The sequence below is a fragment of the Acinonyx jubatus genome, chromosome B4, assembly GCF_027475565.1.
Source record: "Acinonyx jubatus isolate Ajub_Pintada_27869175 chromosome B4, VMU_Ajub_asm_v1.0, whole genome shotgun sequence".
NCBI lineage: Eukaryota > Metazoa > Chordata > Mammalia > Carnivora > Felidae > Acinonyx > Acinonyx jubatus.
Window position 1 is genome coordinate 101,584,976 of NC_069387.1, and position 14,867 is coordinate 101,599,842.

The 14,867-nt window shown below is 36.3% G+C and overlaps 1 protein-coding gene across 1 annotated transcript in view; it reads left to right on the top strand.

Annotated features, from left to right (window-relative positions):
* Nucleotides 1-14,867, top strand: part of LOC113602807 (tenascin-R-like) — a 47,615-nt gene that overhangs the window by 24,341 nt on the left and 8,407 nt on the right. The window contains exons 12-16 of the mRNA XM_053199633.1: nucleotides 1,197-1,327; nucleotides 1,507-1,636; nucleotides 3,265-3,415; nucleotides 3,870-3,976; nucleotides 6,879-6,976. Of these exons, the coding sequence (XP_053055608.1) occupies nucleotides 1,197-1,327; nucleotides 1,507-1,636; nucleotides 3,265-3,415; nucleotides 3,870-3,976; nucleotides 6,879-6,976 (617 nt within the window). The remainder of the gene's footprint in view (nucleotides 1-1,196; nucleotides 1,328-1,506; nucleotides 1,637-3,264; nucleotides 3,416-3,869; nucleotides 3,977-6,878; nucleotides 6,977-14,867) is intronic.

A 14,867-nucleotide genomic window follows, 5' to 3' on the forward strand; every position in this document is an offset into this window, starting at 1 on the left:
AAAATTAGTACATATTATATTTGTTCATACCAGAACTTACATTTTGAATTTCGTATCAATTTTGATTTGTTTTTTCTTTAAGTCACTCATGTATTCTACAAATAATTCATTTTGAGCATTTGGGATACATGACATTTATCTAAGATATTGACCTCGTATATATAGAAATGAATGGCACAGAGTAATAAATGCCATACAAAAATAATATGTAGTCCTGAAAATGTTATAATTCTGACTATAAACATGTCCAGGTTCTTTATGTTTTGCTCTTCCTTGTCTATAAATCTTCACATATATTATTATACCACCATGTGTCTTCTTCCTCGCGAGCTGTAAAATTTCTATTACTGTTTAAACTCACCTTTTCATAAAATACTCCCAAACTGGTACCACTAATCACGTTGTTGTAATAGAACCTTAACATATTTATAATCAGCTCAATATATATTTATACTTTGTTTTTACTTACAATTTTTATGTATTATTATATCTCTAAACTCTGCCTCTTCCTTATTTAAATTATAAATCATTATGAGCAGCATTCTATTTGACAGTTCTTGTTTTTAAAAGTAATTAGTACTTGATCTTCTACATATGTCAATATTGTGATATAATTGGCAAAATATATCAGTATATAAGATAGTAATATAAAGCTGCAATTTTTCTAGGTTTTCTGAAATAATTTCTTTTTCTTTATGCTGAATGGGATCTTTAGCATGAAAACATAACAATTAAAGCTCATAAGATAAAATTCGGTTTTAACTTCAGCTAATATTCTATACAAAGAAAATTCTTTTACCCCTTCGTCTGGACTTCATATTTTTCTCTATGTTGACTTTTTAGTTTATGATAATAGTTTCAGAAAGCTTAAATCTCTTTTTTTTTTTTCTTTTAAGTATTGTACGTTTGCTCCTGGGAATTTGCTGCTATTGTAGTTTTTGCTGCAAAATCAAAATTAGCTGCTTGTTATGGTGTTTACCATAACTCTGAGTATTGCAACTGATTATTATATTTGATAAACTGTTGTGTTATGTGTAAACAACTGTTTTAATTTAGGATATAACGATAGTTGATTAATAAACTTTACTGTTCTTTTCTCACCTTGTGTTTTTTTCCTCCTTTAAAGGGATAAATTAAAAAGAAAACCCCAGTTAGAAAACATAGAAGAATTTAAATGTGTTGTGTGTTTTGGGTAGGTCTGGAAGCACCATCAAATATCCATGAGGGCAAAGTAACAGACTCTTCCATAGAAATTCTCTGGAATCGAGCTGATGGGAATTTTCAGCATTATGAAATCACATGCATGAACTGTACTGCTGCTTTCATGGTACGTTAGAAGCGGCTCTCGGAAGCATTAAACTTGAATCTTTCATGCTGAGTCCAATATTACTGCATTCTTATGTTAGATAGTAGTGAAACTAAATAACCCCATGCTTATTTGGTTGTGTTGAATTGTGGAACATTTTTTAAATGAACAGTTGCTAATTTATTCTTTTGGATTGATAGGTCCAGAAGGTAGTTCAAGAAGCAGCAACATTCTCTAACCTGGATCCTGCGACAGTGTATACTTTTTCAATTTGCACTGAAAAAGAAGGTTTTAAAGACAGTGCTCCTAACGTAAAAGAAATACAGACAGGTACAACCTGTGTAAGCCCTTGAGGTATTATTCAGTGTTCAATTCAACATTGAATCAATGTTCAAATATTTATTTCATCCTTTAGGGAAGATTTAGTCAATAGTTTGTTATTCCCAGATTTTCTTTATGGGCAGGCAGTGTCCTCTCTTGTCTCTTTTTCGGTTTCCCCTTATATGGGTCAGAAAAACCTCTTTTGTAAATGTATTACCAGGCAGTAGAGTAGCTAATTGTCTGGGGTCTGGCCAGGTTTTCCATTTGTGATTTAATTTCTTCATTGTTCAGTCAAGCAGACAATGAAGTGACATTTCCCCAGTGTTAGCAACTTACTCCCAATGGCAGATGGTGATTTATTCCATGCTTGTCATATGAAATAAGGGATGATTGGGAAGGATGTATGCAAAATGTATACATTTTCATATCTGAATGAAGTAAAATTTTCAATTATTCTATAATAACTGTGTTAATGATTCTTGACCGTGGTTTATTGATTTGTGTATTTAGGAACTGGCCATAGCTTGTATTCTTTTACTATAAAAACAAAGAATGGAATTGGGAGAGAATATTCTTGACAATTTTGTTCTTTTCTTTTGCATGGAAGAATTTTAGAGACAAAACAAAATACATATTATATACTATTTCATTTAACTTTTTTCCCTAGGAAAGAAGGGAGTATTTCACATTTAGATTGCAATTAACATTTCTGCTGATTAACTTTGTCAGTATTTGGTATTTAATTGGAATGAGTCCTAAAAATCATTAAATATTTCGCCGATTGGTGGTGTTGGGAGGAAAAATAATGTTCTCTCCATCCTTCTAGGTCCTTTACTGAGGACCCCCCTTCCCCCCGCTAACCCGTGTAAGACAGATTAACAGGAGAGAAATAAACATATATATATACTTCATGCATACGTGGGAGAGACCCAGGGAATCTGAGTAACTCCCTGAAATGGCTTAAGCCACCACCTTAAATACCATCTCCAGCTAAAAACAAAAGAAAATGTTGAGGGGGGATGAGGGAGCCAGTTAGTGGAGGCTACTAGGAAAACCTAGTAAACAAGTGTAAAGTGGTTATGCAGATTTAGGTCTGCCTTCTCCATTGGGAAGAATTTCTAGAGATTTAGTCAGACTTCTCCTAGTGTAGGGAGGGAGACACCCTTACAAATGGAGATTTTCCTTGTAAATTTAAGAGTCTCTTACAAAGGATAACTTTTAACTCAGTTTTCAGAGTTTCTCGTGTGTCTGCTGTTTCTTTTAAGAATAACCAACTCAAAATCATCCTTATGCCAAAGAGGCATATTTTGGGGTGGCATATTCTGTTCCTTTTCAGTTGTGCAAGACCAAGATACAATCTTTCCCTACATTTTTGAGGCGAGGGAAATACTGATTATAGTACTACAATAATATATATTGGTTCCACTTTAAAGTTTAAAATTATTCTTGCTGGTTTTTTTTTTCTCTTTTTTTGACTTTAAACTTATCATCTATCAGGAAGAATAAAAGGAATGTTTTGGTTACCCTCAGAGTTTGCAGAAAGTGAAACAAATCTTGAGGGTGTTTCAGGGCTATTTTAGACCAGGTGCTTTGTGCGGTAGAAAATGTTATTTTATGTGTATGTTTTAATGATATAGCCCCAAGTGCAGTTGAATTTATGAACCATAGTAGAAACTCCAATGCAATAACTGTTAGCTGGCCTACAGCTAGAAGTCTTCTGGACGGATACATTATTTCAATATCCAGCGGAATCTTAATGAAAGAGGAAACCCTGCCTTCCACAAAAAGGTATGAAAATCCTGAAAAGAAATTGTGTCAGGTTACATGGACCATGAGATTAACATTTTATATATGTTTTTCAAATGCTACACTACTGGCTTAATATAAACAGAAATTAGAAAATTTGTAAGACAACTTTTTTGGCTACGATGTGATTAGAAAATGTCTGAGATACAGTGACAAATCTGTTTTGCAAATAATAATAAATTAATACAGGATATCTCATGCTTGTATGTATAATACACACTTTTTGACTTAAGTGAATTTCTCTGTGTAAGAGGCTATGATTTCTAATTAACTATTTATGCTTATGAAGCATTGCAGATTGTTTCTGTGATAGACAATAAAAACACCACAAGACTTATATGTAAAATTCTCTTTGTAGACAGGGTGAGAAGATGGGAGTTTTCCAAATGTTTCTGAGCTAAATGTTTTAATACGTGAATTTTTTTTTAATGTGCAGGGCATTCACATTTAATAGCCTTTCTTCAGGGACTGACTTTTTAATTAGTGTTATAACTACCAAGGGACTGAAAAGAAGCCATCCCACTGTCCTCATGGTTAGCACTTGTAAGTTTATTTTATATTTAATTGACTTTTCATGGGCAAAAAATAATGGAAATGGTTGTGTTTAAAGCCAATATCTAATTAAAAATGAATGAAAATGGAAGTGGTTTATGGCATGCTTGAAGAGAAGAGAACACGGCACTTAACTTGGAAAATGCCTGAGTTGTATTCCTGCCTCTATCACTTATTAATTATGTGACCTTGGGCAAAACTATTAAGTTTTCACTTATAAAATGAGAATAATTATTCCTGCCTGGGTGCAAAATCTTGTTGATAAAATCCAAACACAAAGCTCTCTCTGCAAGTGCAAAGTACTCTAAACCTCAAGATATTATTGTCATGAAATACTCAATATTTTTCTAATATTTTGAGTATTTAACATTTTATGAAAAACAAAACAAAACTTTTAATATGAAAAAATAAATGGCACTGTGTCTTTAATTGCATTTTGGGGTTCAGTTTGCCTCTTCTGACCTTATTAGCATCACTTGCATGTATGCCTGCCTTGAGCATGTGCAGTGTTCCAAAGATTCCTTTCACTTGTGTGGCCCCGGCACATGCACCTGTATTTAATAAAGCAGTGCTCTGTCAGTGTGAGAGGAGGCTTAACCTCAGAATCTGAGATATGGAGGAGGAGAAAGCACTGGAAAATGAGTGATAGTCAAATAAATTCCTGGAAAATACACTAAAACATTTGAGCACTTACGATACACCAACATGATGTTATTTGCTTAAGTCACCATACTGAATCTACCCAGGTAACCTCAAATGTAGGTTAAGGCTCAGAGGTGTTCATTACTAAAGGTGAGATATTTAACCCAGGTATCTAACTCTAAAACTGATATGACATTGCTGCCTCTCATAAAGACCATCCTAAGAAACATCAGAAATAGATGAGAAACAGATGAGAAATGGCTTAATTTTTTTTAACTTTATTTAAAAATTTTATATCAGTGAAAGTTTCCTTGCTGCTTTGACTTGGGCTGTGCCATTATCATGGTCACCATCACCATCATTGTTGTCATCATCAAATTGAGTGCTTGTTGTTTATCAGGCACTTTGTTAGGTATGCTTTATATCCCTTAATTCTGAGTGACTACTTTTATTCTGTCAAGCATAATGTGATGCATATGTTTGTATTTTTTATAAATGAGGAAACTGAGGCTAAGAGAATTTCAGTAGAAATTATATCTTATACAAGATGACAGAGATTTGAACCTGTGTTTCTTTGAGATGAAATCCTGTCCTTGTAACTACTGTGCTTCAGTAGAAAGGCCACTATGTCATCTGCAGGACTCTTGTATTTCTTGGCTCTGTGACTTTGTACAAATTCAGATTCTGTTTGGACCTCAAGATCTTCATTTCTACTCTGGGTTTAATAATACCTTCATATTTCATGATGTTGCTTTGGCTGTGTTTTCTAAGACAAGGCTGGTGACTTAGTAATTTTCCCCATCTCTCTGACTTTACTATTTGACTTTTGTCTTTTACTGTATGTTAATAATTTTTTATCTTTCTGTACCTGCCTTTTTTATCAGCCACCTCAACTCCATTTGGAAGTAGATGGAATAGTAATAAGTGTATAAAATGAAGCTAAAATATATTATGGGAATTTGGAAGCATAATAAATTAATTCCAGTTAGAAGGGAATATGCATTACAGAAAAACAGAATAAAAAAGGATAGTGAATCAGTGACTCAGATTTAAGTGTACCATTGAGTTGAATTCTAATAAACTTAAATCAATATGTAAGTAGGGACAAATAAAATCTCATGCAAAATTTGAATTTTAGAGATGAAATTATTCCAAAAAATATTAATATTTCTCTCAGTTAAAAAAAGCAATGTAACATGACAATATTTAATAGGAATTAGAAATAGAGTCATGTTACCAATTTGAAGAATAAGCTTCAAGAACCTTCTCAGTTATAATGTTTAAAGGGAAAAGGAGTTTGTGAACTTAAGGCAGGGGTGATAGATCTCCTACTCTATGCAGTGCATAAAATTGTAAGTTAAAAATCCCAATTTGAATTAAGTTCATACTGAATTTTGCTATGAGAAAAAAGAAATGTTAAAATCCATATTTTACATAATTTTATTGTGGGAAGAGGCTTTCTAGAAAATTGTTTTTTTCTCTTCCGTTGCAGAGTTGGGGAGACAGATTCAGGATAGATTGCTTGCACAAGATCACACAGTACTAAAACAGACTGGAAAAACCTCTGCATCCAAGTCTCTTCCATAGTGTGACAGTCAAGGTTATTTTGTGTATTCATTTGTTTTAAGATATCATTCCAGTGCTTAGTGTCTCTCTCTGTATCCTAGGACTCTTCCATAGTGTGACAGTCAAGGTTTTGTTGTTTTGTTTTTTAAAGATATCATTTCAGTATTTTATTCTCTGTCTCCCTCTGCTCCCTACCTACCCCCTCTCCTCTCTCTCTCTCTCTCAAATAAAATAAAAGGGGGGTGGCACCTAGGTGTTGAGCATCCAACTCTTAATTTTGTCTCAGGTCATGATCCCAGGGTTGTAAGATCAAGCCCTGCTTTGGGCTCCACCTGAGTGTGGAGCATGCTTCAGATTCTCTCTCTCTCCCCTGCCCCTCTCCTCTGCTTGCACGCTCTCTCTCTCACTCTAAAATCGTATTTAAAATATTAGGGACTCCTGGGTGGCTCAGTTGGTTAAGCGTCCAACTTCGACTCAGGTCAGGATCTCATGTTTTGTGGGTTCAAGCCCCACATTGGGCTCTGTGCTGACAGATCAGAGCTTGGAGCCTGCTTCAGATTTTGTATTCCCTCTCTCTCTGCCCCTCCCTCCCCCACCCCCTCTCAAAAATAAACTTTAAAAAAAGTTAAAATTTTTTTTAATTAAAAAAATGATACCATTCCAGTGTCTTATTTCATTGCCCTAGATCCAGACCCACCATCTGATTTGCTGATTTTGGGGCAGGAAGAGAACACAATATATTTGTCTTGGAAACTTCCACAAGGAGGCTTTGAAAAGTTTCAGGTAAAGAACAGTGCTGCTATCATACAACCTTGATGTTTAGTAGGGTCTTTATTTCACTCTGTTTTTATTCTTTCTTTTACATTAATGGTTTTAAAAACTATTCTATTTTTCATGCAAGATTTTCCTCCAAAGTAATCTTTTCTATTTACTGCTTTAAAAGTACAAGGTTATCATGGGAAGTGGTCAAATATGAATCAAAGTTGATAGTTTAAAAGAGTTTGGTTTTCAGAGATGAAAGGACAGTGAATGAAGGAACAGTGGTGCTGGAGGGTAAAGCTTCTGTGACAGCACTGGCCAGAACAAAGATCTGAGCTGTTTAAACTGGGTGATGTGCTATGGGCTCCCTTTCAACCTTATCCTAGAGATTTAGTTGAATGGAGACTTCTAGCCGAGGGAGTAGGAGAGTTAAGATATACGGAGCAGCCACTTTTCAACTGGGTCTGTTATTTTTTTTACTAAATATGTATGTTTTGCTTGTGTTTTGTTGCTAACAATGTAACTTGGCATCACATGGGGAAATGTATTCACCCTGCATCCTACATTGTACGGTTTGCCAAGTCAACTTCCAGGGACGGTACTGTTGCTTTGCATTCTATGGGGCCAACAACTTTTCCATACTTTCTTAGTGGTAGGAAGTGGCAGTTTGAGTTACAAATAACAGAAAACAACCTGAAATAGTTTACGCAATAAAGACGAAAATGTATTAATACAAGAGAGCCTCATGGGGACCAAGGAAAGGGATATAACTGGGTGTTAGGAAGGCCTACAATCAGATATTTTAAGGCTGTGGAGAATCCAGGGATTATTTTCTTTTCTGTCAACTTCTGCTCATCTGCCTTATTATTACTTTTTCTGATGACCGATTTTCTTTGCTAAGCAATCTGTGTGGTGAGTGAAAGAATGCTGTGTACACTTCCAAGTACAAACGGTGCATTATCAGCTACAGAGAGACAGACTCCCCTTAAATTCCCGTGGGAAGGACTGTGATTATTCCAAATTGGATTAGATACCTCGTACGGTTCCAGTTAACTGTGCTTGTAGGTCCCAAATCATGTAAAAAAAATGGTGGCCACAGGTCTATGGGGGATAGGGATTATAAAAAGAATCATTAGTATTTGAGCAGATACAACAAAAAATGTTTCCCGTAAGTAAAAAATAATATACTATAAAATGTGATAATTTCTCAACTCAGTGCAATCTAAAAGGAACCAGAGCAATAAAACTACTGGATACTTGATATGAACAGATCAGTACATCTGGGTTTTATGCTTGAGTATGAATTTTTTAACAATTAAGATCAATAAGGGAAAGAAAATAATAGTTACTATATGACAGACATAAAAAGAAGCCACATTTATTTATAGTATCTGGGCTAAAGATAAAGAAGTAATGTTATAAATCTATCTTTAATTTTTTTAAAATGTTTATTTATTTTTGACAGAGAGAGAGAGAGAGACAGAGCATGAGTGGGGGAGGGGCAGAGGGAGAGGGAGACACAGAATGGGAAGCAGGCTCCAGGCTCCAACCTATCAGCACAGAGCCCGATGCAGGGCTCGAACTCACCGTGAGATCATGACCTGAGCCGAAGTTGGGACGCTCAACTGACTGAGCCACCTAGGCACCCTGTAAATCTATCTTTAAGACTTGTATAAAATATAGAGTCTTTTAGTGGTTCTCCACCATTTATCTAATGTACACACGACTTAGTATGGTCTTCAGAGTCAGACTTTAACAACCTGTCTAATCTATTTTCTCTAGATTGCATATTTCAGCAGAATTGTATTGCCTACCATTATCCACATATTTTGTGTTTTCCTGATTCTATTCTTTGGTCGTGTTCTTTGGAATATATTCTCTCCCAATTTTCTTTGACAATTCTTTGAGACCCTGCTCAGATATCATTCCCTGTATGAAAGCTCCCTTGAATTTATCAGCCTCCCTTATTAGAAATTTATCAGCCTCCCTTATTGGAAACTTTAGTGTCATCCTTGACTCCTTTTTCTTTCAGCTCCTTATGTACTTGTTTACTGAATCCTGATGATTCCAACTTAGAATTACTGTGAAAATCCTTTTCTTTTCTGTTTCCATCTACTTTGCCTCGTTTCAGGCTCTTACTATCATTGTTGGCTCCCTTTTGTTCCAAGGAACAAGCTGACACCCGGAACAGTCCTTCTAAATCTGTTGAAACATCATCTCATCACCTTCCCTCATACTCATCTTAAATTCCAGGCTTATATTGTAAATACACTAGCATTTTACTCTTTCTTTCCTTGATAGTACACACCGCTTGAGACTCATCCCTATAAGTTTTTTTTCTTTCTGATATGTTTATTGATGTATTCTTTACTCTCACCATATTTTGGGGGATGGCTTCCCCAGCTATTTCTCAAAATAATTATTTATTCTCTTCTGTGATTCACCTAACTTTATGATCATGTCTTTGTCATATCCTTTGTACAATATACTTGTTTTAAAAAAAGTTTTTTTATTTGAGTATAGTTGACATATAACATTACATTAGTTTTATGTGTTTACCACTTATTTTGATGTCTGCTTAGAAGCAGACATGATTACCCACCAGGAATTTCTTTGGATGCCAAAGCATATGACACAAAAGCACTCATTAGTATTTATAACAAATTGAGGAATCCCAAGATGGAATAGGTTCACAGGGGTCATATGAGAATAGGAGCAAATAGAAAGGAAGAGGGGTTGGTTTTCATTTTTTTATTGTGCTTAGAGGGTAGAGCTGGGGCAGGAGCTTCCTGAAGGCACTAGAAGCTGTGAAGGTGGAAAGTTTTCTGCCCTCAGAGGCAAAAGAATCTAAGGCTTTCTTATCTTGGAGGCTGAGATGTAGGGTAGGTTGGGAAGAGGGATAGGGATCTAAAAGTTGTCAGTAGTCAAACAAGAAATGGAGTTTTAAAAAAAAAGGAAATGGATTTAGACTCTGTATATTATAATACTTTCATTAATTATAGTTTAAGATTAGAAGTAAAGTAAAAGAGAGTTGTTTTTTTTGTTTGTTAATTTTTTTAATGTTTATTTATTTTAGAGACAGAGCACAAGCAGGGGAGGGGCAGAGAGAGCCAGAGACAGAATCCGAAGCAGGTTGCAGGCTCTGAGCTATCAGCACAGAGCCTGATGCGGGCTTGAGCCCACCAACCATGAGATCATGACCTGAGCCAAAGTTGGACATTCAACCGACTAAGCTACCTGGGTGCCCCTGTTTTGTTTTGTTTTGTTTTAAAGGATAGGAATGTAGTGCATGCCTTCAGGCTGAGTGGAAAGATTCCTGGAACAATAACAATTTCAATCATTCAACAAATCCAAAAGTCAACATTGAAAAAAACAACTATTTTTTTTAACAACAAATTCCTGTCTTTATGGTGCTTATGTTCTAGAAGAACTGCAGATATGAGAAAGATAATGACTGGAACAACAGTTCAAAAAAGCATGGAGGGGGAAGGTAATATCAAGTCTAAATCCTCTAAAACTAAAAGGAAAGGGCAGTATGTGTTAAAGGTCTGACTGATTAACCAAGGGAAAAAAAATTTTTTAAGTTGGCTCCACACCCAGCAGGGAGCCCAACATGGGGCTTGAGCTCACAACCCACAGATCAAGACTTGATCTGAGATCCAGAGTTAGACACTTAACCCAGGTGCCCAAACCAAGGCAAATTTTAAAGTGAGCTATCTTAAATGAAATCTTAAGTCTCAGTCACCAGGTATTGTCAATTCTGTTGCTGCAATATAAATTCCAGTTGTCTCTTAACGGGTTCTCAGAAAACCAAGCTATCTAATAGTTCTCTACTAATGATGGAGTCTGCATGGCATGCAAGGTCATTGCAAGGTCTATGTCATGGAGAACATAAGAAAACTAGTATCTTCTATTTCTCATGATATTAGTAGACATCAACTTCAATCAATTCTATCTTTTTTCAGAAGAATTAAGCTCATAGTGATATACTTATGCAAAATATTCTGGTAATAAATTTTGTAATAGGAGTTCCTTTACAAAACAGAAATCCTTGCTTTGTTTTGCCCAGCATTTGGAGCATTCAAAATATAAAGAACATTTATTAGTATGGATGAACTGTGAAATTCATTTGAACACCAAATATTTGTTCTAGTGAGTAATCCTCTGAAACTGTTAGATTGCTGGCTTTCTTTTCATGAGCACTGGGAGTGCAAAAAGATTTATATGCTTTAAAAGAATCTCATAACTGTAATGGAACTGAAGGTATAATCTATTCCAAGCATGAAAGTAAACATTGGCTCACACATTTAAGACCTAAAAGAATTCAATGTGAACTTAGAAAAAATCAAATAGTTGATATAGAACATCAATGGAAGTTTGCCATTTCCTTTCTTACACCTTTCAACTGTCTTTTATGAACTCTGAGTGATGTTGTAGACCAGCTTTGTCCAATAGAAATATAATGGAAGCCATAAATGAGAGCCTTGTGTGCAATTTTAAATTGTCTAATAGAAACATTAAAAAAGTAAAAAGAAACAAGTAAGGGGCAGTCTAGGATGGCAGCATAAAAAGATTCTGAACTTACTTCCTCCTACAGACACATTGAACCCACAGCCACATATGGAATAATTCCGTCTGAAAAAGACCTGAATACTAGATGAACAGCTCCTTTCAAACAGACAATAAAAGGGGCATCTGGGTGGCTCACTCGGTAAAGTATCCGACTTCAGATCGGGTCATGATCTCATGGTTCGTGGATTCGAGCCCTGTGTCGGGCTCTGTGCTGACAGTTCAGAGCCTGGGGCCTGCTTCGGATTCTGTGTGTCTTCCTCTCTCTCTGCCCTTACCCCACTCATGCTCTGTCTCAATCTCTCTCAAAAGAGAGGGGGGCCATATTGAGATGGGTAGGAGAGGCTGAGATTCAGTCTTGCCAAAAACCCCATCCCTCACATAGCAACCCACAGTAGGGAGGGATATCACAAATCTGGAACTTCTCCCTGAGAAGCAAAGGTTTCATACCCCACATCAGGCACCCCAGCCCCTAAGATCTGCAGCAGAGAGATGAGCCCCCAAAACATGTGGCTTTGAAAACCAATGAGATTGTAAAGTATTGAGATACTACTTTAAGGGATTGCACACAGATTCACTCTCCTTTTCAAAGCAGCAGTTTGAAAAGCATCTAGCCTATATGTGAAGGAGATTCATTTGCTTATCTTAAAGTTTCTAGTGGAGTGGAAGTGGCCTGTTGGGACTCTGTCTAATGACAGAGGTCCTGGCAGGAGCCATTTTTGTGCTTTTCTCTACCTTGCTAGCACTGGCGGGCACTTGTAGTCCCTATATTCTCCCACTGCCCTGGTAAAACCAGTAGGCATCCCCAGCCCTACATTTGCCTTCTGCTTTGCTAAAGCCATAGGGAATTCTACACAGGGAATGTTCCTTGGGGATCTGGTTCTGGTGGCAAGGGCTGGGAGGGTTGAGTTCCTGGTTTTCATGGGATGGTAACAATTAGAAAGACAGTTTTAGAAGCCCCCACTCCCAACCCCCAGGACACTTCACAGATAGCAGAGTAAAACACACTTCCAGTCTTGCTATGAAAAAGGCCTATTTACTTGTCCTGGACCTTCATCCTGATGGGCGCACCTCAGGTTTGCCACACATATAAAGGCTACGGATGTGCTCTCAGAGAACATATGCTGGGGACCACCATCTTTGTCCTTTCCCTTGGCTCACTGAGCTTGCTGGTACCTCACAGAAATGGGCTTTTACACTCATCTGGAGCCCTGATTTTTACAACTGTGAGTCAGGGGATATTTCCCAGATCACCTGGTCTGGAGGTCAGCATGACTTATGATTGTGATCCCACAGGACTGTATATATTTGCATACATTAAAAGATGCTCCTTGGGGGTCTGCCTTCCTATCAGTCTGAAACTGGGTGATGAGTGAGATCTCTCCCTCTGGAACACTAGCAGGTCTTGGCATATCCTCTTCAACTGGCATCTATTAAGAGTAATCAGGCTTCTTGGACAATCACAAAGGTTTGAAAGATAGCCAAGAGCTAGGGCATAGTTGGACAATAAGGTTTATCTCCTACATGAGGCCTCTCCTTCAAGACTGGAAGAGGTAAATGTTTTACCTAATAACATGGACACAAACACATAAAGACCAGCAAGATGAGAGAACAAAGAAATCTGTTTTAAATGAAAGAACAAGATAAAACCTCAGAAAAAGACCATAATGAAATGGAGATAAGTAATTTACCTGATAAAAGTTAAAAATAATAGTCAACAAAATGGTCACCAAATTTGGAAGAAGAATGAACACAGTGAGAACTTCAATAAGGAGACAGAAAATATAAGAGAGTAGCAAACCAACTCACAGAGCTGAAGAATATAGTAGCTGAGCTAAAAAACAAAACAAAACACTAGAGGGATTCAACAGTGGACTAGATGAAGCAGAAGAAAAGATCAATGATCTAGAAGACAGGACAGTGGAACTCACTCAAACAGAGCAGCAAAAGAAAAAATAATTTTGAAAAAGGAAGATAAAGGAACTTAAAAGAAAACATCAGGTGGAATAATATTCACATTACAGGGATCCGAGAAGAATAGAGAAAGAAAGGGGCAGAAAATGTATTTAAAGAAACAATGCTGAAAACTTCCTTAACCTATAGAGGGAAACAGACATCCAGATGCAGGAAGTCCAGAAAGTTTCAAGTAAGTTAAACCCAAAGAAATCCACACCATGACACATTACAATTAAAATATCGAAAGTTAGAGAATTTTAAAAGCAGCTAGAGAAGAGCATCATCTTGTTATGTACAGAGGAAACCCTTTAAGACTTTGAACAGATTTTTAAGCAGAAAATTCCTGCTTTTGGAAGAAGAATGGAGGCCAGAAGGGAAATACACAATCTATTCGGTGTTGAAATAAAAAAACTTCCAACCAAGAAAAATCTACCCAGCAAAATTATTATTCAGAATTAAAGATAGAGTTTTACAGACAAGCAAAAGCTAAAGGAGTTCATCATTACTAAAACGGACTTACAAGAAATGTTAAAGGGACTTTGATCTTAAAGGGCTTTTATTAGGAACAAGAAAATATATGAAAGTATAAATCTCATTGGTAAAGGTAAATATATAATAAAAACAGTGGATTAATCACTTATAAAACTAGTATGAAGGCTAAACCAAAGTAGTAAAAATAACTATAACTACAATAATTTGTTAAGGGATAAACAACACCAAAAATGATGTGAAATGTGACAACAAAAACATAAAATGTGGGAGAGAAGAGTAAAACTATAGAGTTTTATAATCCATTTGAACTTAAGTTGCTATCAACTTAAAATAGATGATATATAGATTGCTTTCTGTGAGCCTCACGGTAACCATGAAGTAAAAACCTATAGTAGATACACAAAAAATAATGAGAAAGGAATATGGGGTGCCTGCATGGATGGCTCAGTCAGTTAAGTGTCTGACTTCAGCTCAGGTTATGATCTTATGGTTTGTGAGTTCAAGCCACTCATTGGCCTCTGTGCTGTCAGCTCTGAGCTTGGAGCCTACTTAGGATTCTGTGTCTCCCTCTCTCTCTGCCCCTCCCCCACTTGTGTGCACATGCTTCCTCTCTCTCTCTCTCTCTCTCCCTCTCCCTCAAAAATAAATAAACATTTAAAAAAAGTTAAAAAAAAGATAATGAGAAAGGAATCTAAGTATAACACTAAAGAAAGTCAACAAACTGCAAGGGAAGAAAGCAAGTGAAGAAGAAAGAAACAGAGAGGAACTAAAAACCATCCAGAAAAATGCTTATCAAAATGCCAAACAATAAATACCTATCAATAATTACTGTGAGGTGTGCCTGGCTGCCTAAGTGAGAAGAGCATGTGACTCTTGATCTTCGGGTCATGTGTTGGAG